This window comes from Theropithecus gelada, chromosome 2 (genome assembly GCF_003255815.1).
Source record: "Theropithecus gelada isolate Dixy chromosome 2, Tgel_1.0, whole genome shotgun sequence".
Lineage (NCBI taxonomy): Eukaryota > Metazoa > Chordata > Mammalia > Primates > Cercopithecidae > Theropithecus > Theropithecus gelada.
Genome location: NC_037669.1, coordinates 190,938,905 through 190,961,151, shown reverse-complemented (window position 1 = coordinate 190,961,151; position 22,247 = coordinate 190,938,905). Strand labels below are relative to the sequence as shown.

General features: G+C 48.2%; 1 protein-coding gene across 5 annotated transcripts in view; it reads left to right on the top strand.

Annotated features, from left to right (window-relative positions):
- The window catches only part of TMEM44 (transmembrane protein 44), a 43,176-nt gene extending 33,036 nt beyond the window's left edge, over window positions 1-10,140 (top strand). For 3 of the 5 annotated variants that reach the window (XM_025375649.1, XM_025375645.1, XM_025375648.1), the window contains one exon: window positions 9,164-10,140. In XM_025375649.1, coding sequence (XP_025231434.1) covers window positions 9,164-9,182 — 19 coding nt within the window. In that variant the 3' untranslated portion in view covers window positions 9,183-10,140. Of the gene's footprint in view, window positions 1-5,021; window positions 5,055-9,163 lie in introns of all 5 variants that reach the window. The other 2 variants (XM_025375647.1, XM_025375646.1) reach the window with 2 other exon arrangements.
- The last annotated feature ends 12,107 nt before the right edge of the window (window positions 10,141-22,247 follow it).

The following is a 22,247-nucleotide window of genomic DNA, read 5'->3' as shown; positions in this document are numbered from 1 at the left end:
TGCACTGGTCAGAGGACCAGACGAATCATGTGGCAGCCTTAGTGTGACCAGTAACCGTGTAGAGAGGTCTTTTTCCTGGGCTGTGCAGGTTTCTGTACCTCTCCATAGGAGACGGCATACTCCACGGAGACTGTGAATCCATTCATTCATTCATTCACCAGCCCACCCATTCAATACGAGGTCAGCCTCACTCCTGGCCAAGCCATCTGAAGGGCACAATGAACCGATGGTGAATAAGGGTTCCTGAGCCCAGAGTCCTGTGCCTGGGGTCTCCATGTAGGTGACAGAGGCCCAGAGAGAGCAGGACTTCACTCCCATAAGTGACTTTCTAGGATAGCCAGAACCTGTATCATAAAAGCAGGCTTGACTTCCCCCAGCATTGAAGCCCCTACGGGCATCACATTTCACTGTTCTTTTTACCTAAATGGGTCAGGGGTATGTGTGACAGCAGGGGAGGAACCAAACACTTATGCTGTGAAAGGCCTGAAGTTTGCTGCTCCTGTAGATTTAATTTTTTTTTTTTTTTTTGAGAAAGAGTCACCCAGGCTGGAGTGCAATGGCACAATCTCGGCTCAGTGCAACGTCCACCTCCCAGGTCCAAGTGCTTCTCCTGCTTCAGCCTCCCGAGTAGCTGGGATTACAGGCGCCCGCCATCACACCCGGCTAATTTTTTGTATTTTTAGTAGAGACGGGGTTTCACCCTGTTGGCCAGGCTGGTCGTGAACTCCTGACCTCAGGTGATCCACCCGCCTCAGCCTCCCAGAGTGCTGGGATTACAGGTGTGAGCCACCGTGCCCAGCCTCCTGTACCTTTTAAAGGCTTCCTTTTCTTTCTTTTTCTTTCGCCTCTGGGATTCAAGAAAAGGTTCAGTCCGCCTTTGTGACAAAAGTACATTTACAGCATCTAGTCATTTTTCCCTTCTGTGCTTCCCAGCATTGCCAGAGACTGGGTATAAGCTTTATAGGAACTCTGCAAGGAGGCTGTTTCTGTCATTGGAACAAAGTCTGCATAGTGAAGAAGGCCTGTGACTGCAGCCAGTGCAGTCCTGTGTGGGTGTGCATGTGCATGTGGGTGTGTGCACGCATGCCCAGTGCGGGTGTACCTGTGTGGACCATGAGAACAGTGCCAAATGCCAGATTGCTCTGTCTGAAGAGGGCCAAGTCCCAGGCCCATGTGTCCCTGTTGATTCTGCGCCTAAGACCCTTGATAACCCAACTGCTTATTCTCTCTCTCAACTTTCTGGCACCAGCAGATCAGGGTATATTCCCCTGGATGTCTGCCCTTTTTAAAGCCAAATCATTCATTCTGGAGAAAAAGTATGCATGAAATAGATGCTGCACTGGGCCCCAAAGAGAAACAGGCTGTGCCGGGGAAAGAACCTTGACCCAGGAGGCAGATGCACATAGGGGCTTTTGAGACAGAGTCTTGCAACCTCCGCAACCTCCACCTCCTGGGTTCAAGTGATTTTCCTGCCTCAGCCTCCCAAGTAGCTGAGATTACAGGCATGCACCACCACACCCGGCTAATTTTGTATTTTTAGTAGAGATGGGGTTTCTCCATGTTGGTCAGGCTGGTCTTGAACTCCCGACCTCAGGTGATCTGCCCGCCTCAGCCTCCCAAAGTGCTGGGCGTGAGCCGCCGCGCCCAGCACTGAGTCAGTTCTTACACACAGAAAGGCTTCCATCAGGAAAACGGAAAAGTAAACCACCAGCAGAATGTGTGAATGAATCTTGTAGCACAGCAGTGCAGGCTGCCGTCTGCCCAGACACCACTCTGGAAGACTTCTGTACTCTGAGTCTCTAGATGCATTTCCAATCTGTCTGCCCCAAGTCCAGGTAAGAGCCTCGTTATTCCACCTGGACTGGTGCGGGAGCTCCCGATTCCGGTGCAGCAGTGCTCTGCCCTCTTTCATTTCTGTCCTGCAGGGAATACAGCAGGATTGTCCACCTCTCGACCCCAGCCCAGTGCCTCCCTGCTTGAGGCCTCCTGGGCTCCTTGCTGCTTACAGTTTAAGCCCAGGCTCCTAAGCCTGCGCTCCAGGACACCTCCCGATCTGTGCCATCTTTGCAGGTCCTTCCCCATGCACCCGGCCAGCTCTCTCTCCTCTGGGTTTCTCTGTCTGTCTTCTCCTACCTTTCACTGTCCTGTCTAAATCCCCCTTCCTCCAGGAAGCCTTTCATGATCCTGAGGAGGGCTGTCAGATGTAGCAGGTAAGAAATACAGACCATTGGCCGGGTACGGTGGCTCACGCCTGTAATCCCAGCACTTTGGGAGGCTGAGGCGGGCGGATCACAAGGTCAGGAGTTTGAGACCAGCCTGACCAACATGGTGAAACCCCATCTCTACTAAAAATACAAAAAAGTAGCCAGGCCTGGTGGTGGGTGCCTGTAATCCCAGCTACTCAGGAGGCTGAGGCAGGAGAATCACTTGAACCTGGGAGGCGGAGGTTGCAGTGAGCTGAGATCACGCCATTGTACTCGAGCCTGGGTGACAGAGTGAGACTCCGTCTCAAAAAAAAAAGAAAAGAAAAAGAACTGAAGCTGGTAAATGTCTGACCAGTCTTAAAACGTTATAATCCATCCCAAGTCCAGCACCATCTCACCTCCCCAAGACTGCGGAGACATCGCTTCTCCCCAAATGTAAGAGTAAAGAGTCGGACAAATGGTTTCTGAGGCCCCATCTGGCTTCCACAGTCTCAAATGTAAGCCTCGAAAGTGACCCGATTTCTTCAGTAACTTAGACACATCCTAAACTCTTCGGAATTAAAGAAACATTACTACGTGCTACATAGACAAAGGCTGTAGGATGCTTCTGGATTTCAGAAGCATAGAAAAGTGTGCTTTTTAGATATGAGGCAAATTAAAATGCCGTATGCAGTGGTTTGAGGCAGTGATAGAATCATGTTTCTGAAGGTGATTTTAAGGGCAAGTGGAAATGCTCATTGTATGTTAAAGGAGAAAAGTCATTTGCTTTTATTATATTACACATAATACATACATGTTTCAGAGGGCTGTTTAATCTTTGTAGAGGCCTTCTTCTAAGGATAGAATTATGGTAGATCTTTGTTTTTTGAAAAATGTTCTATAATGAACACATTTGCTCTTGAAACAGGGAAAAGACTATATAATTTTATTTATTTTTAGTCTGGGGGGTTGAGGAGAGACCTCGGTTACAAAGATTTGGGTTAATTGTACTCTTTATAGGCGCACTATCATTAGCGGTTTATCAAGTAACTTTAAAAATATTGACTATTTCCCACTAGAGGGCACTCTTCTCAAATTTTAGATTGCCTGTAACGCTGGAGACAAGCTTTGTAAAGAAGTTTCAAGGTTTCATTTCAACAGAGTCGGGGGACTTGAGCCTATTTATTTGTTTGCTTGTTTGTTTGCTTGGCTTTTAATAAACTTTTTCACTAAGTTAACTTTTTCAACCCTCCTTTATATCATCGACATTTCTGCCTTTTGCAGAGGGTGTGGAACCATCAATTTAGTAATCTGTATCCCTTCCAATTAATCTTTTTTTTTTTCCAGTTTATGTTCCCTCAGCAGGATATTATTAAAAGATGAATGCTAAGGAATTACCACTAATTTTGTTAGGTATAATAATGGCATCGTTCTTAGTTGTTGTTTTTTTTTTAAGTCATTATCTATGAGATACATTTTGAAATATTTGTGGATGAAATGATTTATGCCTGGGTGGGTGCAGTGGCTCACGTCTGTAATCCCAGCACTTTGGAGGTAGAGGCAGGCTGATCACTTGAGGTCAGGAGTTCGAGCCCAGCCTGGCCAACATGGTGAAACCCCATCTCTACGAAAAATACAAAATTAGCTGGGCATGGTCGTGGGTGCCTGTAATCCCAGCTACTCTGGAGGCTGAGGCAAGAGAATTGCTTGAACCTGGGAGGCGGAGGTTGCAGTGAGCCGAGATTGTGCCATTGAACTCCAGCCTGCGACAAGAGTGAAACTCCATCATAGATAGATAGATACACAGACAGACAGACAGACAGACAGAAAGAAAGAAAATTAGGCCAGGTGCCGTGGCTCATGCCTATAATCCCAGCACTTTGGGTGGCCACAGTGGGAGGATTCCTTGAGCTCAGGAGTTCAAGACCAGCCTGGCCACCATAGGGAGACCTCATCTCTACTAAAAAACAAAATAAAAATCAGCCAGGCATGGTGGTACACACCTGTAGTCCCAGCTACTCAGGAGGCTGAGGCAGGAGGATCAGTTGAGCCTAGGAGATGGAGGCAGCAGTGAGCTATAACCATGCCACTGCACTCCAGCCTGGGCGACAGAGCAAGCCCCTCTCAAAAAATTAAATAATTTTTTAAAATGAAAAACATAAGTTGAACATGCTTTGTTTTAATATGATAATAACCCTAATCCTGTGGGCTGTTCGGACTGCCTGCTATTTAATTTAATAGACTTTCCCACATCAGTGTAACAGATATTCATAGATTCTTAGCTCACATCAGAAACATACGTTTCCCAGGCGCTGCAGGAGGTGATGGAGTAACAAGGGCAGACGTGATGCCTGCCCTGCAAGAACTTGAGTCAGACATATTTGAGGTTTGGAGTGGAACCAGCTCTGCAGTAAACGCTGACTACAAATGAATCTTGGCAAGGCAGGAATTTTATTGGCATCTCAGTTTTATGGGTTTGAGTTGAATCATCTCAGCCATGTGGGTATAAATGGGAGATTTATTATTATTACTGCCGCTCCTCCTAATAATAATAATTTCTACTAATAGTAATTTTTAAATCTTGATAGATTGTAATTTTTCCCAGGATGTGCAGCCCTTCGTAATTATCATAACTATCTCATTGATCATTTAACTAAAGTGTAACTGCTGGCAGCTGCTGCCTTCCTGCTTGCTGAAGTCATCTGTTCCTTTGCCCCCAGCCGTCTAAGGGCCTGTCTCCTGACTCTGAGCAGACAGGGGCTGGCCCTGAGCTCCGCTCTGCTGTGTGATGGTGGCAAAATCTGTCCACCGCTTTTTCTGTCTCTTTTTATTCTGCAGCAGAAGTATTGGGAGGCCCTAAACTTGGAGCAGGTATGGACAATCATGCTCTTTCCCTTCCAGGAGGGACTTCCTATGACCTGACTTCAGTTCCTGTTCTTGTTAGACCTCCTTAGATGGCTGGACCCATGACGCATTCCTTTGGTAAAAAAAAAAAAAAGAATGTCAGGCCAGGCGCGGTGGCTCACGCCTGTCATCCCAGCACTTGGAGAGGCCGAGGTGGGCAGATCACCTGAGGTCAGGAGTTCAAGACCAGCCTGGCCAACATGGCAAAACCCTGTCTCTACAAAAAATACAAAATTAGCCAGGCGTGGTGTCACATACCTGTAATGCCAGCTACTCAGGAGGCTGTGGCAACTGAATCGCTTGAACCTGGGAGGTGGAGGTTGCAGTGAGCCGAGATTGCACCATTGCACTCCAGCCCGGGCAACAAGAACGAAACTCCATCTAAAAAAAACAAAAACAAAAACAAGTCAAAATGATGAGAGGCAAGACTGAGAATCAGTGGGATTTTCAGGGCTCTCTCAGTTCAGAGTTCTTTCTGCTTTGGGGGTATCCAGGTAAGCCCAAGTAATAGGGACCAAGAAGATATGTCACCCAGTGAAGAAGCATGGTCTGGAACAACAGTAGTAGCGGCAGGCGTGGCTGCAGTGGCTGTTGCAATAAACATTTCCAGACATTGTCATTCTGGGACCCTGGGCAGCCATTTGCTGTCTCCATGCCACCCTTGCCTCCAAGTGACAGGTGGGCATGTTTTGTGACAACTACCTGTGCCTGTCATCTCCCAGGATTGTTTCTGATATGAAAATGGATCTTTTGCTCAGATTCTCTTCATGCCTGGTTTCCAGCAATAATTTTATTATAAAATGAAGTTTTAGGCCAGGCACGTTGGCTCACGCCTGTAATCCCAGCATTTTGGAAGGCTGAGGGGGGCGGATCACCTGAGGTCAGAAGTTGAAGACCAGTCTGGCCAACATGGCAAGATCTCCATCTCCACTAAAAATACAAAAATTAGCCAGGTGTGGTGGTGCGTACCTGTGGTCCCAGCTACTCCGGGTACTAAGGCAGGAGACTCACTTGAACCCAGGAGGCAGAGGTTGCAGTGAGCCGAGATCATGCCTCCAGCCTGGGTGATGGAGTGAGACTGTCTCAAAATAAGTAAGTAAATAAATAATAAAATGAAGTTTTAAAACACATTATGCTAGAGATTCAGAAAATATAGATTCTAAATGTTTTCTAAGATTTGTATCACTTTTGTTTTACTTATTTACTTGTATTGTGTTGTGTTGTGTTGTGTTGTGTTGTATTGTATTGTATTTTTGAGACAGATTTTCACTCTTGTCGCCCAGGCTGGAGTGTAATGGCATGATCTCGGCTCACTGCAGCCTCCGCCTCCCAGGTTCAAGCGATTCTCCTGCCTCAGCCTCGCGAGTGGCTAGGATTACAGGCGCCTGCCACCATGTCTGTGGTAATTTTTTGTATTTTTAGTAGATATGGGGTTTTGCCATGTTGGCCAGGCTGGTCTCGAACTCCTGACCTCAGGTGATCCACCCACCTCGGCCTCCCAAAGTGTTGGGATTACAGGCGTGAGCCACCGCGCCCAGCCTATTTATTTCTTGAGATGGAGTTTCGCTCTTGTTGCCCAGGCTAGAGTGCAATCGCACAATCTCAGCTCACTGCAACCTCTGCCTCCCAGGTCCAAGTGATTCTCTTGCCTCAGTCCCCCAAGTAGCTGGGATTAGAGGCGCCTGCCATTACACTTGGCTAATTTTTAGATTTTTAGTAGAGATGGGGTTTCGCCATGTTGGCCAGGCTAGTCTCAAACTTCTGACCTGAGGTGATCTGCCCGCCTTGGCCTCCCAAGGTGCTGGGATTACAGGCGTGAGCCACCGCGCCCGGCCTGTACTAGTTTGAAGAGCTCACTTGATCACAGTGACAGGTTTCTGTTTGCCGGCAGCTGAACTGCTCAGGGTTGGCAAGAAGAATTCTTAGCAGCCATTTAAGAAGCTAGAGCAGCGGTTCTCAATCATCCCGGCATCTAAGAATCACCCTAGGAGCTTGTAAAAATGCCAAACCTTAGGTCTCAACCCCCTACCCAGGGGCATCAGTGTTTTAGCCAGCAGCCTTGGTGCTTCCGGTGTGGCTGGTCAAGAACACGCTCTGAGAACAATGACCTTGGTCTCAGGCCTCTGCTTAGAAACAGTTTTCATCAAAGAGCACACTGGCCATCCTCAGAGAACAGAACAGGGCCCTACTTCTTTCACTGGCCAGCTGGGTCATGTAGGCTGAGGGGCCTAGTGAGCTCTTTGATTTGGGATCTGATAATGTCAGAAAGGAATTTGGTTAAAGGTGTGCAGCCAAGTCTGCGACCGCAAGTTAATGAGATGGTCACACTGGAAGTGGCTGGCACAGCCCCAAACAGGTACGGGGGATAAGCTGCCCGAACGCAATCACTGCAGGGACACTGAGAATCAGGTGGTCTTTTTAACATGATGGCTTTTTAAAGTCGCCAAGTATTAGTACTCGATTCAGTGATCAGTAAATCACTAACAAACCGGGCTCTTTATTTCTGTCCAAAACAAAGTCACAGTTTGTGTTTTATCATTGGCGTGGCATGGCCATTATGTCGGTGACTCAGGGAGCCTTCAGGATCTTATCTGGCACCTCTAGGGATTGGAATGTTTGATTCAGCTTCAGTGTGAGCAGCTGTTCGAGCATCTTTCTGGGAGGGCATGTCCATGCCTGGGTCTATTATCATCCAGATAGATCATCTGTCCAGGCAGACACATCTGTGTCACCTTTGCTTCTTGTTTCCTGGGTTTCCTGGTACTGTCAGATGTGACCCTGTGCCTCAGAATCATCATAGACGCTCAGAAATGGGAGAGATCTTCTTATCTAGTTGCTGATCCAGTACCATAGCATACACATGGGGAAACTGAGGCCTCCAAAATGAAGGCAAATTAGTGACAGGAGGAAGACTTGAGCCCAATCCCTACTTGCCTCCATGGCTGGAACTTCAAAGGTAACACTAAGGATCCCCTTGGGCTCTTATCCACCCTCTTAGAACAACGGGAGGGCTTCACAGGCAGCTTCGTCAAGGCTTCTGTGCCCACTTGTTTTAACCCTTCACTCACTCCTGCAAATTTCAACTTCCCAAACTCATCTGAGTCGGTGATGAAATATTCACTGGCAGTGCCCCCCACTCTCAATTGGGTTTTACGTGATGACAAGTCTGCTGAACCTCAGGTTTAGAGGAAACACCATGTAGGAGGCAGGAGTGAACCTTTGCTCTGTTCCTGTGGAGCTCATCACCTACCTGAGACGACAAGGCAGATGTCCACATAAACGCCAGGGCTATCCGTGCTCAGGGGCAAATCTGTGGACTAGGTAGTACAAAGAGAGGCAAGTGAGCGCCCAATGGGCTAACACAGTCAGGAAGGCTTCCTGGAGGAAGAGGTATTTACCTGGCCCATAAAGAATAGGTTGAAGCTAGGCATGGTGGCTCAAGCCTGTAAGCTGAGCATGTTGGGAGGCTGAGGCGGGAGGACTGCTTAGGTCCAGGAGTTCAAGATCAGCCTGGGCAACATTGCAAGACTTTACTAAAAATTAAAAACTTAGCCAGGCATTGTGGTATACAACTGTAGTCCCAGGTACTTGGGAGGCTGAAGCAGGATGATTGCTTGAGTCTAGTAGTTTGAGGCAGCAGTGAGCTATGATTGCACCACTGTACTCCAGCCTGGGCGACACAGCAAGACCCTGTCTTAAAAAAATAAAAAAGGATTAAGTTTGCCTGGTTTTTTTCCAGGAATGAGTTAGGCATGGAGTCAGGACAAGGAGAACGTGACTCAGTCTCACTAGATAAGGACTTGGTAGAGGCAAAGAATAGTGGAGAAGGAGGGTGGGAAGGAAGGTGGAGCTGTTATGTTGAGGGTGGTTGTTCATTAGTTCCTTGATTTAAAGTTATGCTTGCCTCCTTAGGTCCTAGAAACACAGGCCTGGGTAACTTGTCCTTACCCTTTTGTCCTTGTCTGTGCCTGGATCATGAGAACCAGAATTGGGGCTTTTGTTTGGGTCGGGGGTTATAACAGATGAGAAGCAGCGATCTGTTCCATCCAGGTGCTCTTTGTATCTTTTCTCCACAGTGGGACCCTGAAGATGTGAACCTTGAAGGCAGCAAAGACAAGGTGGAGCTGCTCGGATCCCAGGTGCACCGGGACTCTGTGAGGACTGCACACCTGAGTGATGATGATTAACACCTTCTGGAGCCAGCTCTTCAGCCCAGAGCCCAGGGTCAGGAGTTTGTTGAGTAACACAGCAGGAATCAATCCGCACTGACACCGTGGCAGGAACTGAAGCTGCCCTGGAAAGTGAGGAACCAGGAGCCGTCACTGAGTGTGGTTGGTCTATATCATAGCTTATTGTGGAGCTACAACATTGGGAACTGCGGACAGACCTGGATAGGCCCAGTGTTTGTTCTGGGCCTATCCCAGTGTTTGTTCACAGACCGCTCTTGCTTTGTAAAGATAATCCAAAGGACATTAGACCCGCTTTTCCTTTTTCCCTTTATTCCCTTGAGAGTCAGCCAAAAACTGAATACCTGCTAGGTTCCAGGAATGAGTTCACCTAACAAATAGCGAATGTGTTTGGTTGGATCTCAGCAGAGCCCATTCTGCAAGACCTGGCTGAGCCAGATGAGAGGGGTGGGCCCTGTGCTGGGGAGCCTTGGGTCACACACAGGAACCAAGACCTGGCTTCTGCCCCCGTCACCCACTTGAGTTATCTGCTGAAAGTTATAGATAGGACTGCGTGGCCAGCCAAGTGTTTGTGAGATCACTGACACTGCCAAACCAAAGCAAACTGCTCCGGGTACCAGGACTTCCTCCAACCTAGCGAGGTGTGTGCTGAGGCGGGGTTCGCAGGTGAGGGGTCTGTATGCTTCAGGAACTAAGTAAACGCATGCAGAGGATAAGAAGCATGATGGGAAGTGTTCAAGCACAGCAGTCCCATTTGGGGGTTATTTTGATACTGCGATGAATGAGGGGAAGGGCGCACGGAATGGGGCTAAGGTGGGAGCAAACACGGGTGAATAAATTCTTTTTAAATAAATTCAAGTATGTCACTGTGGAGTGCAGTGGTGAGCATGAATCCCTGCACAGTCACAGAAGTCAGCCACGAGAGGAGCTGGAGAAATGCCAAGCAACGCAGTTTTGCTCTGGGCTGGCCCACAGCCGCCTGTGTAACTCAGCTACGGCAGCCCAGTTTCTCCTGAGGGGTAGGGCAGGTTCCAGCAGCACGAAGGGGGTCCCTTGGGGAAGCAGCTTGGCTCTGCAGGTCTCTGCATAGATCCTAATCTCCCGGGTGACCTCTGAACTACAAGTGATCTTAATGCCACCTTATTTTTTCTCCTTTATCTAAACTGTGTTGGTCCCTGGTTGTCTTGGAAAGTTTGCTGAAGTCAGCTTTGCTTTGTGATGTTAACCACGGAAGCTGTACTTCCAGGGAAGAGGAAGATTTGAATGGAGGCCCAGGATGCAGGGAGAAAAGAGTTTAAGAGATGAAACAGTACAGAGGGCTGGATGCAGGGAAAAGTGGGAGCTAGCAAGAAAGAATCGGAGATGGCCAGAATGGATGATGCAGTATGGGCTGTAGGGGTGGCAAAGAGGCTGAAAAGGAACCAGACTGTGGAGGCTGGTGAGTCAGTGCTTGGTTCTGTGGCCAACTGGTAGCCATGGAAGATACCAGAGTAGGAAGGTGACTGACTTGCCTCAGGAAGGCCACAACTGATTGGTGAGTTTTTCATCCCTATGGCTATAACCTTCCAGGAAGCAGAAATATAGTCACGGGTGCAGAATGAACATGAGAACAGGTTTAATCTAGGGTACTGAGTGGTAACAGCAGGGCAGAACAGCTTATCTTTAGAAAGGCGGAAGGCATGGGGATAGGATGACCTCTAGAGTTTGCCTTTAGCACATCCTCTGTCTTGAGGGAGCTCTGGATCATGCTCCCTAGGGCAGCAAAAATTGGTTGGATCCAGGTGAAAGTGGCCATTCATCCAAGAACATCAAATGATCTTGGCCAGGTGCAGTGGTTCACGCCTGTAATCCCAGCACTTTGGTAAGCTGAGGCAGGCAGGTTACTTGAGGACAGGACTTCAAGACCAGCCTGGCCAACATGGTGAAACCCCATCTCTACTAAAAATACAAAAAATTAGCCAAGCGTGGCAGCTCGCACCTGTAGTCCCAGCTACTCGGGAGGCTGAGGCACAAGAATTGCTTGAACCCAGGGGGTGAAGGTTGCAGTAAGCCGAGATCGCACCACTGCACTCCAGCCTGGGCAACATAACAAGACTGTCTCAAAAAACAACACAAACCCTGCTGACTGGAGTAACACAAGCTACCTAAGGTCCGGATATTATCTGGCTCCCTAGATCCCATTAGCCCAGCCTCCTCCCTTCACAAACTGGTTCCTGTCATCATGGTCCCAGCTTGTCTCAGGGTGTCTCAAGCCTCTTCATCCACAGTGACTACCAAACTGGGAATTTTGGAAGCGAGGGTTGGCTTCATTGTTCAACGAGAATCTTCCTGTATGCAAAGCTCTAGAACACTGGAGCCTTTGTGAGGAGGTGCCAATTAAAATGCCTTTCTCCTAGTAGGAGGGGGCCTCTGTTGCAGCTTTGTTTCCAGCCGTTAGAACAAGAGGGCAGTGGGAGCAACTTGCCCTGATGACCCAGTGAGCAGTGCAAGCGCTTACCTACGTGGGGGCGGGGCTCGGGAACAAACGATGTCATCATCGGCTCACTCATCTGGAGACCTGTAATATCGTCTGGTTGTGCTGCCTATCATCTGTGTGGCTTGGGGCATGTTACCTAACCTCTGTGAACTCCTTAGGTAGACTAAGAATAATACCAATCTAGAAAGCCTGTGGTGAAGACTAAGTGAACTAACATGTATGAAAAGGCAAACATAATACCTATTCAATGTAGACTTTGAAGAGGGATTAGTTCCCCAGGCTTCCTGCACAGATGTACTGAAAGACAGTAACGAAATCATCAGACCTACAGATGGAAGAGATTTCAGAGGCTTGAATTCCCTTAAACACAACCCCAATTAGTGATTATCCCGTCCCTACTTAAGTTCTCTGAAAAAAAAAGGATTTCAGTTGCCAAAGTCTTTATCATTTAGCAAGAGCTCTGCTAAGATTACTATTTTTTTTTTAGACAGTTTCACTCGTTGCCCTGGAGTGCATTGGTGCGATCTCAGCGCACTGCAACCTCCGCCTCCTAGGTTCAAGTGATTCTCCTACCTCAGCCTCCCAAGTAGCTGGGATTACAGGCTCCCACCACCATGCCCGGCTAATTTTTGTATTTTTAGTAGAGACGGGGTTTTGTCATGTTGTCCAGGCTGGTCTGGAACTTCTGACCTCAGGTGATGCACCTGCCTCAGCCTCCCAAAGTGCTGGGATTACAGGCATGAGCCACTGCACCTGGCTAAGATTTTCTTAAAAGCCTGTCTAGATCCTAAAGAACTAATCCCCTTATCTCCCTCCCTCAGTATGATGAAGAGGTTTATGAGCATCATTTGAAGACACATTCATATTGTGTTTCCTTCAAAGGGGTATGAGCTCCTAGAGTAAGAAGAGGTACTGGACCAAGGAGCATGGCTGGGCTCCAGTTCCCAGGTCTGTTTCAGTGTGATCTTTGTCATTTCTCTTTCTATGTCACAGTTTCCTCATCTGTAAAATGAAAGTTGGGCCTGATTTTTTTCATTTTTTTCTCTTTTATGAATGTGCCAATTTGTTTCCCAGAGAATAATGACATCTTTATAAACTCTCAAGAAAGAGACATTATAAAGACAAATTTCAGGTATACTTTGAAAATAGGCTTCATTATATAACATATACCTCTTTCTGTTTGGATTTTACTATCCACTTAAAAACCTGTATTAATCACTAAGGGAAAGGCTAGAGGAGACTTTTCTATCTCCAGAATAATTTTGCAACAATTCCAAGATTCTCTGCACTTCTTTTTCTGTCCCTTGATTGGCCTCCTCCACATTTTCCAACTCTGCAGGTATTGCTCTACTCTCTTCGACTTTACATTGTTTTCGATGCTTTTGCAAGGAGACTCTGCCTTGAATGAACCCTAGATATGGTGCGATGTTGAGGAAGATCTCCAAGTTTACACATGCCTGCACGATGGCCCAAAGGTATCATCAGGTGAAAGGGACGACCTTAGAGATGAAAGAAGTTCAAGGAATGGTGCTACATTAAATGACTTAGCATTAAAAAGCATCTACTTTGCCTTTTCTTTCACCAACCCTGAAAGCCAAATAAGACACTGGGCATTGAGGACTTCTTTTGAGCAGAACCCGTGATTACACAGCGTTATTCTTCAAGGGTCTCTCTTAATCTGTCGCCTGGAGAACTCTGCACACTGTCCCAATTCCGTCTGCATTTTCCATCGGCTGCCAGTGTTCGTAGCAGAGGGCTCGGGTCTTCTCGTCCTCTCCTCAGGGTCTGGCAGCTGTCACTACTGCGAAGTTCGGTCCAGTTCCCAGAGTCGGGGGCGCTGCCTTTCCCATTTCAGTTGCCAGGAGGCTCATCCACGATCGTGCCAGAGGGGCAGCGAGTAGTCTCCTCGAACTACGGGGGAGAGAGGAGCCACTGTTGGCACGGGCCAGACTGAACGCCGGCTCCCACTGCCTACCTCCTCGGAGCTGCAGCCGCCGACATCTTGCGCCCTATTGCCAGCACCGCGGGGGCGCCTCGGGAAGAAGGGAATAGCGGTTCCGCGCGTGCGCACTCCGCAACCGCCGCCTCCCGCGAGGAGCGAGAGTCCCGCGGCCCCGCCCCGCCCCGCCGAAGCTGCAGCCGCAGCTGAAGGCCGTAGTATCTTCCAGCAGCTCGCGGCGACCCAGCCGGGAAGTAACTGCTGAGGGCGTCTCCGTAGTTCAGTTTTGGTTTGTTTGTTTGAGGCAGAGTCTCTCTCTGTCGCCCAGGCTGGAATGCGGCGGCGCGGTCTCTGCTCCCTGCAGCCTCCGCCTCCCGGATTCAAGCGATTCTGCAGCGACTGAACAGCTGGGACTACAGGCGCGCGCCACGACGCCTGGCTAATTTTTGTATTTTTAGTGGAGACGATGTTTCACCATGTTGGTCAGGCTGGTCTCGAACTCCTGACCTCGTGATCCGCCGCCTCGGCCTCCCAAAGTGCTGGGATTACAGGCGTGAGCCACCACTCCCGGCCCACCCCCACTGGGTTTTTAAGGAGATAACTACAAAGTCATTTTACGGTTCGGAGTGTGCTTCAGACCTCCCAACAACCTAACGTGTATTATACACCATTCTTTGCTTTGTTTTTAAATACATTAAAAACCTTTTTTGGGATAAAAATAGTGGAAGTACATGGTTTAAAAAAAGAAAATCAGATTGCACCGAAAGGTTTATGATGAAAAACAATAATGTTCTGTCCCTTTGCCTCCAAGAGACTCCTTTTTAAAAACTTTTGGGCTGGGCGCGGTGGCTCACGCCTATAATCCCAACATTTTGGAAGGGTGAGGCGGGCGGATGATCATCTGAGGTCAGGAGACCATCCTGGCTAACATGGTGAAACCCCGTCTCTACCAAAAATACAAAAATTAGCCGGGCGTGGTGGTGGGCGCCTGTAGTCTCAGCTACTTGGGAGGCTGAGGCAGGAGAATCGTTTGAACCCGCGAGGCAGAGGTTGCAGTGAGCTGAGACAGCACCATTGCACTCCAGCCTAGGCAACAAGAGCAAAACTCTGTCTCAAAAAAAAAGAAAAAAAAACTTCTATACATTCTGGTAGTTGTCTCCATTAGGTTTCATTTGGAACTTGCTTTCCAGCTACAAGGTTGTTAAGATCATACTTGCTTTTCCTGAGCTGCATTATCTTCAGCTGCCATTATACAGGCTGATGAGGCTCAGTAGCAGGGCAGGGCCACTGGCGTATTGAGAAATGGATGGTCCCTGTCTTGGCATCCAAGAGTTGTGTGGCGTGCCTCGCGCCAGGACCTCCTTGGCCATTCCGCTGTTCCGAGCTAGAACCCGGCTTCTGAGCCCAGCACGCTCCAACAGCAGCCTGAGCGGTCCACGCCTCTGCTCCGGACTTGAGCTTTCCCTTCGGCCTTCCTCCTACAGGTGTCTCCGCACTTGGAATCTCCAGGGTAAATCTGAGGGATGATCTAAACCCACAGGTGGAACAAGGGACGACATACACGGCGGCCACCACCATCTTCCCCAAGGACAGCCTAGCCATGGATGAAAAGGGCCGTTTCGTGGGCCTTACCTTCTGCTAGCGAGTACAGCATAAAGCTATGATATTCAAATATAGACTCTTAGGCTCCACCCCGGAGGATTCCCTAGGTCTGGACAGGGCTTGGGATCTTAACAAGCTCCTCAGGTGATTCTGTTACAGATGATCCAGGAACCCTGTTTGAAAAAAGCTGTCCTTGGGATATTACTTTTATTTATTTATTTTTTCCATCTCTTCCTGCTATTTTGTTATCAGTTTTTAATACAGAGACGGAGTGTCACTATGATGCCCAGGCTGGTCCTGACCTCCTGGGCTCCAGAGATCCTCCTGCCTGGGCCTTCCAAAGTGCTGGGATTACAGGCATGAGCCACCACTCCTGCCGGGAAATTACTTTTAAAACAGATCTATTTGTATGAGATGTTCTCACAAAACTACTTAGAATAGCGAAAAAAATAAAAAGAAAAAGAAAGAATTTAAAAAAGAAAAAAAAGAAGAAAAGAATAGTGACAAAGTTCCCAAACCCCACTGTTGGGCAGAATTAAAATACTTTTTAAAAAATTTTTTATTTATTTTTTTGAGATGGAGTCTCTGTTGCCCAAGCTGGAATGCAGTGTTGCCATCTTGGCTCATTGCAACCTCTGCCTCCTGGGTTCAGGCGATTCTCCTGCCTCAGCTTCCCGAGTAGCTGGGACAATGGGCACGCGCACCACCATGACCAGCTAAATTTTGTATGTTTAGTGGAGACGGGGTTTGCCATATTGGCCAGACAGGTCTTGAACTCTTGAGCCCAAGTGATCTGCCCTCCTCAGCCTCCCAAAGTGCTGGGACTACAGGCATGAACCACCACACCCGGCCCAAACATTATGCTTTAATGAAGACATGATATTTTGCCATTAAACCTAAAATACCATAGAACCATGGATTGAAGAACAGACATGAATTACCTTGAAATCATCTACTGCAGTGCCTAAGTGGCTTTTGCCTGTTCTCACAGCATGAATTCCCAGTTCTCACACAGTAAAAAAATAAAAAATTATGAAAGATAATGTCAGCTAATAAGCCAGGCACAGTGGCTCACGCCTGTAATCCCAGTACTTTGGGAGGCCAAGTGGGGGCAGATTACCTGAGGTAAGGAGTTCGAGACCAGCCTGGCCAACATGGCGAAAACCCCATCTCTACTAAAAATACAAAAATTAGCCACACTCCTGTAATCCCAGCTACTCGGGAGGCTAAGGCAGGAGAATTGCTTGAATCTGGAAGGCGGAGGTTGCAGTGATCACTGCATTCCAGCCTAGGCGACAGAGCAAAACTCTGTCTCAAAAAAAAAAAAAAGTCAACTAATAAAAGTAGAACACAAGAGCGCTTGAGCCACCATTCGCAATTATAAGAAAAATTTCGATGGATCAGAAAAGTCTTAGAAGTCATTAGATTCTGTTGTAAAGGGATTATGTGGATTTTTGTAGTAGATGTTTCCTGACTGTGGAAGCACTTAAATACATCTTAAGAGAACAGTTCTAGTTTAAAAGAGTCTGTAGGCCTGGCACGGTGGCTCAAGCCTGTAATCCCAGCACTTTGGGAGGCCGAGACGGGCGGATCACGAGGTCAGGAGATGGAGACCATCCTGGTTAACACGGTGAAACCCTGTCTCTACTAAAAAATATAAAAAACTAGCTGGGCGAGGTGGCGGCGCCTGTAGTCCCAGCTGCTCTGCAGGCCGAGGCAGGAGAATGGCGTGAACCCGGGAGGCGGAGCTTGCAGTGAGCCGAGATTGCGCCACTGCTCTCCAGCCTGGGCAACACAGCGAGACTCCGTCTCAAAAAAAAAAAAAAAGAGTCTGCACTGGGGATGGGGGGGGAGAGCTATATGGGATTATTGGGACAATTGTGCAAATTTGAGTATCTACAGCGTATTAGCTAACTTTCTTGTACGGCGTATTAGCTAACTAACTTTATCGTTTCCTTTCTTAATAATATTATGGTTGCGCAGAATGCCCCTTTGGATATACGTGCTGAACTATTTGGGAGTGAAGCACCATGATTTGATAACTGACTTTTAAATATTTCAGCAAAAAAATATATATATAAATTTTTCAGGTAGTTGGAGAGAGAGAGAAAGCAAATGGAAAAACGGGAACAATGGATTAATCTAGGCGAAGAGTATAAACATGTTCGTTATTCTTTCATATTTTCTGTAGGTTGGAAGTTTTTCAAAGCCAGTTGGGGGAGAAAGTACAGGAATAAAGAAAGATGCTCGCCAGGCGTGGTGGCTCCTGCCTGTTATCCCAGCACTCTGGGAGGCCGAGGTGGGCGGATCACCTGAGGTCAGAGTTCGAGACCAGCCTGACTAACATGGAGAAACCCTGTCTCTAGTAAAAATTCAAAATTAGCCAGGTGTGGTGGTGCATGCCTGTAATCCCAACTACTCAGGAGGCTGAGGCAAGAGAATTGCTTGAAGCCGGGAGGCGGAGGTTGCGGTAAGCCGAGATCACACTATTGCACTCCAGCCTGGGCAACAAGAGTGAAACTCCGTCTCAAAAACAAAAAAGTGGCTCATGCCTGCAATCCCAGCACTTTGGGAGGCCGAGGCTTCCTTTGGGAGGATTACCTGAGGTCAGCAGTGCAGTTTGAGACCAGCCTGGCCAACATGGTGAAACCCCGTCTCTACTAAAAATACAAAAATTAGCCAGGTGCGGTGGTGGGCGCCTGTAATCTCAGCTACTTGGGAGACTGAGGTAGGAGAATTTCTTGAACCCAGAAGTCAGAGGCTGCAGTGAGCCAAGATTGCGCCACTGCACCCCAGCCTGGGCAACAGAGTGAGACTCTGTCTCAAAAAAAAAAAAAAGTCTCACAGTTGCCCCATCACAAGATGGGGTCTCCACACATCACCACTGTTGCCAGCAGAGGACCCTGAAATTCTAGGGCTTTGCAAGGAAAGAGCTGGTTACTAGAGACTGCTCTTCAAGCAGCTTCCCAAATGTGGCTGGATTCTGAGCTGACTAACTGTCGTGTGATTTTAGGCCACAAAGGGTGGATAAATTCCAGTTTGTCTGGTACTGAGAAAAAAATAGGCCCTATATCTTAGACAGCCCCGATAAGGTGCCTCCATGGATATGAGTAATGGTCAGACCCAGGGGATGACCCAGGACTCAGAAAGCTGGACAATGGAAAGTCTGGGGCACTGTGACAAGGAAATTCTTCCCCCGAATTGCCTTTTCCTATTGAGATAAGATAGTACACAATAAAGCGCCAGGCTCAGAAGTGCTGCTGCCAATCCCAGCCAGGGCAGCCAGCGCTCGGCCCTGAGCTGAAGCACGTCAGTGCCCGGGGCTGTCCGCACCTGTGTGGTCTCCAGAAGGCCAGCTCTGGTGGGGGCAAGTCCTGACTCCCACCACTCACCAGCTGTGGGACTCCAATTCTTGTTCGTGAACAAAAGAAAGAAAGAAAAAAGTGTACTCCTCTTCTACCTGCTTTACTCTGTGGTGGCTCCAAAAACTAAAAACCATGCCAGGCACGGTGGCTCACGCCTGTAATCCCAGCACTTTGGGAGGTTGAGGTGGGCGGATCACCTGAGGTGATCAAGACCAGCATGGCCAACATGGTGAAACCCCGTCTCTACTAAAAATACAAAAATTAGCTGGGCATGGTGGCAGGTGCCTGTAATCCCAGCTACTCGGGAGGCTGAGGCAGCAGAATCACTTGAACCCAGGAGGTGGAGGTTGCAGTGAGCTGAGATCACGCCACTGCACTCCAGCCTGGGCAACAAGAGTAAAACTCCATCCAAAACACACACACACACACACACACACACACACACACACACACACACACACACAGAAAAAAAACTAAAAGCAAACCATGAAAGGGCTTTCCACTCCCAAATGCTATAAAGGTATCAGGTTATTATTATTGCTTCCTCAGTATGAAGCAGTTAGTTTTGTAGATTCTCCCTCTTTTTTTTCTTTTTTAAGACACAGGGTCTGGCTATGTTGCCCAGCTGTTCTCAAACTCCTGGCTCAACGATCCTCCCACCTTAGCCGGCCTAGTAGCTGGGACTACAGGCACGTGCCACCCAACCCAGCTAGCATCCCCTGTTTTAGGTCTAGTTCCATATTTCTTTAAAAGTCATCAGGATGTCTTTTAGGTCCTAAGTACATTTTTATTATGAGATTGTATAAGTAAAGTCCTTTGAACTTCTGAGGAGACAGGACTGAGATACCTTAGATGCTCCACTGTCTCCTGAGTGAGCAGAGTGGCAGAGGCTGTTACCCTTTTAATAGCACCTTAACCAGGAAGTAGACCCCTGTAGGCAAGCAGTGACTCACAGACACTGTCACGAATGAGTCAGCATCCCAGCCGAGCAGGGGCTGGCAGCCTCCTACTTCAAGGAGTGGGAAGCAAGGCCTAGGCTCAGTGCTGGATATTGGTCTTGTCACATTAGGGGCGGTAGCAAAGAGCCCACAGAGTGGAAAGAAGCCGATGCCTTTGGATTGGTCTTCAAGGGGAGAGGATTGAGCTAATGGGCATGTGATACAGAGAAAGGCTGTAAGTCAGGGTAAGGGAGAGCTTTCATGTGGCCCTGTCTGAGCTGCAGTGGTTGCAGGAGTAATTATTCCCTGTTACTGGAGTAATCCCAACACAGCCTCACCCCACCTATAAAGATGTTTTGGGCCGGGCATGGTGGCTCACACCTGTAATCCCAGCACTTTGGGAGGCCAAAGTGGGTGGATCATTTCGGGCCAGGAGTTTGAGACCAGCTTGGCCAAGATGATGAAACCCCATCTCTACTAAAAATACAAAAATTAGCCGGGTACCGTGGCGCACACCTGTAATCCCAACTACTTGGGAGACTGAGGCAGGAGAATCGATTGAACCCAGGAGGCGGAGGCTGCAGGAGCCAAGATGACACCACTGCACCCTACCATGGGAGACAGAGCAAAACTCCATCTCAAAAAAGAAAAAAAAAAGATGGTTTGGGGAAGCTGTTACCATTGACCAGAGAGTTGGATCAGATGGCATATCAGGGCTTTTTCAATGTTAAAAATCTGAGCTATGGGGCCAGTGTGGTGGCTCACGCCTGTAATCCCAGCACTTTGGGAGGCTGAGGCAGGCAGATCATGAGGTCAGGAGATCGAGACCATCCTAGCTACCACGGTAAAACCCCGTCTCTACCAAAAATACATTTAAAAAATTAGCTTGGTGTGGTGGTGGGTGCCTGTAATCCCAGCTACTTGGGAGGCTGAGGCAGGAGAATGGCGTGAACCTGGGAGGCAGAGCTTGCAGTGAGCCAAGATCACACCACTGCACTCCAGCCTGGGTGACAGAGCAAGACTCTGTCTCAAAAAAAAAAAAAAAAAAAAAAAAACTGAGCTATTTTTGCCTCACAATGACCTTGCATTAACCCACCTTTTGCCTAGTAGCCACATTCTGAGATTTTTTCTTTTTTAAATTTTTTAGAGAGAGAGGGTCTTGCTCTGTTGCCCAAGCTGGATTACAGTGGTGCAATCATAGCTCACTATAACCTCAAATTGCTGGGCTCAATTGATGCTCCTGCCTCAGTCTCCCAAGTAGCTAGGACTATACAGGTGCATAGCACAACACCTGGCTAACTTTTAATGTATATATTTTTAAATGGAGGCTCACTCTATCACCCAGGCTGGATGCAGTGGTGCAATCTCGGCTCACTGCAACTTCCACCTCTGGGGTTCAATCGATTCTCCTGCCTCAGCCTCCTAAGTAGTTGGGACTACAGATGGTCACCACCACGCCTGGCTAATTTTTGTAGTTTAGTAGAGACGGGATTTCACTATGTTGGCCAGGCTGGTCTCGAACTCCTGACCTCAGGTGATCCACCCACCCCGGCCTGCCAAAGTGCTGGGATTAAAGGTGTGAGCCACCGTGCCTAGCAACTTTTAATTTTTTATACAGATCGGGGTTTCACTATGTTGCTAAGGCTGGTTTTGAATTCCTGGCCTCAAGGGCTCCTCCTGCCTTGGCCTCCCAAAGTGTTGGGATTACAGGCGTAAGCCATTGCACCTGGCCCTTTTGGAGCTTTAGTCTCCTCAGCTGCAAAATGGGATTATAAATAGCTACCCTAGTTATCTCACAGGGGCGTAATAAGGATCAACAATGATAATAAAAGATTCCTGGTAAAATCATGCACGCTGTTCTCACGTTTCTCTCAGTATCTGTGATCCACAGGTAGAGGGTGACCAGGTGAGTACCTGGACCGGCTGTCCCATGGGTCAGAGTAAAGATCCCATTTACTCATGGGGTTGGCATTAAATCACATTTCACTGGCCATCCCCCAAACATGGTTACTGCTTTACCCTTTGACTTCTCTGTCCCTCTGCCTTCACTCCTCCCATCTTCCTTTCCCTTATGTTCATTGGACTGACAGTTTCTGATGGGTTACTATGTCCAAGGCACCCTGCTGGGGCCAGGGGATCGTGGGAATAACACCCAGCCCTTGTCTGCAAGGGCATCTCAGCCCTGTAGGGAAAGCGCAGTGCTCAGGAGGAGAGGCCAGGAGGAGGCGGAGGCCAGACAGGGGAAGTGTTCACAAGAAGACATGGCTTCATGGGCCTGGCTTTTAAGACCAGGTGATGATTCTCCAAGTAGAGAAGGCAGGGGGAAGGGTAAGAACAGAGTGCCTGGATGTTTGCTTGTCTGCTCTGGGCCTCACCCAGCTCCTTCCTTGGCACATTCTCTTGCCTGTTGAGCAATGTCCGCTGTGTGACAGGAGAGGAGTTTCTGCTCAGGTCTCACATGCAGCTTCTTTCTAAGCAAGAGAGTTTGAAAATTATAAGTTGTTGTTGGAAATGAAACCACCATTGCAAAACTGTAAGTGAGACAGTGAAAGAGACTTGACCTAACCAACTCCATCTTGCTTCTGATCTCCAAGCTGTCCTTGCTCATTCCTGGGCAAAGATGAACTAACTTTGGGATTAACTTGGTTTATAC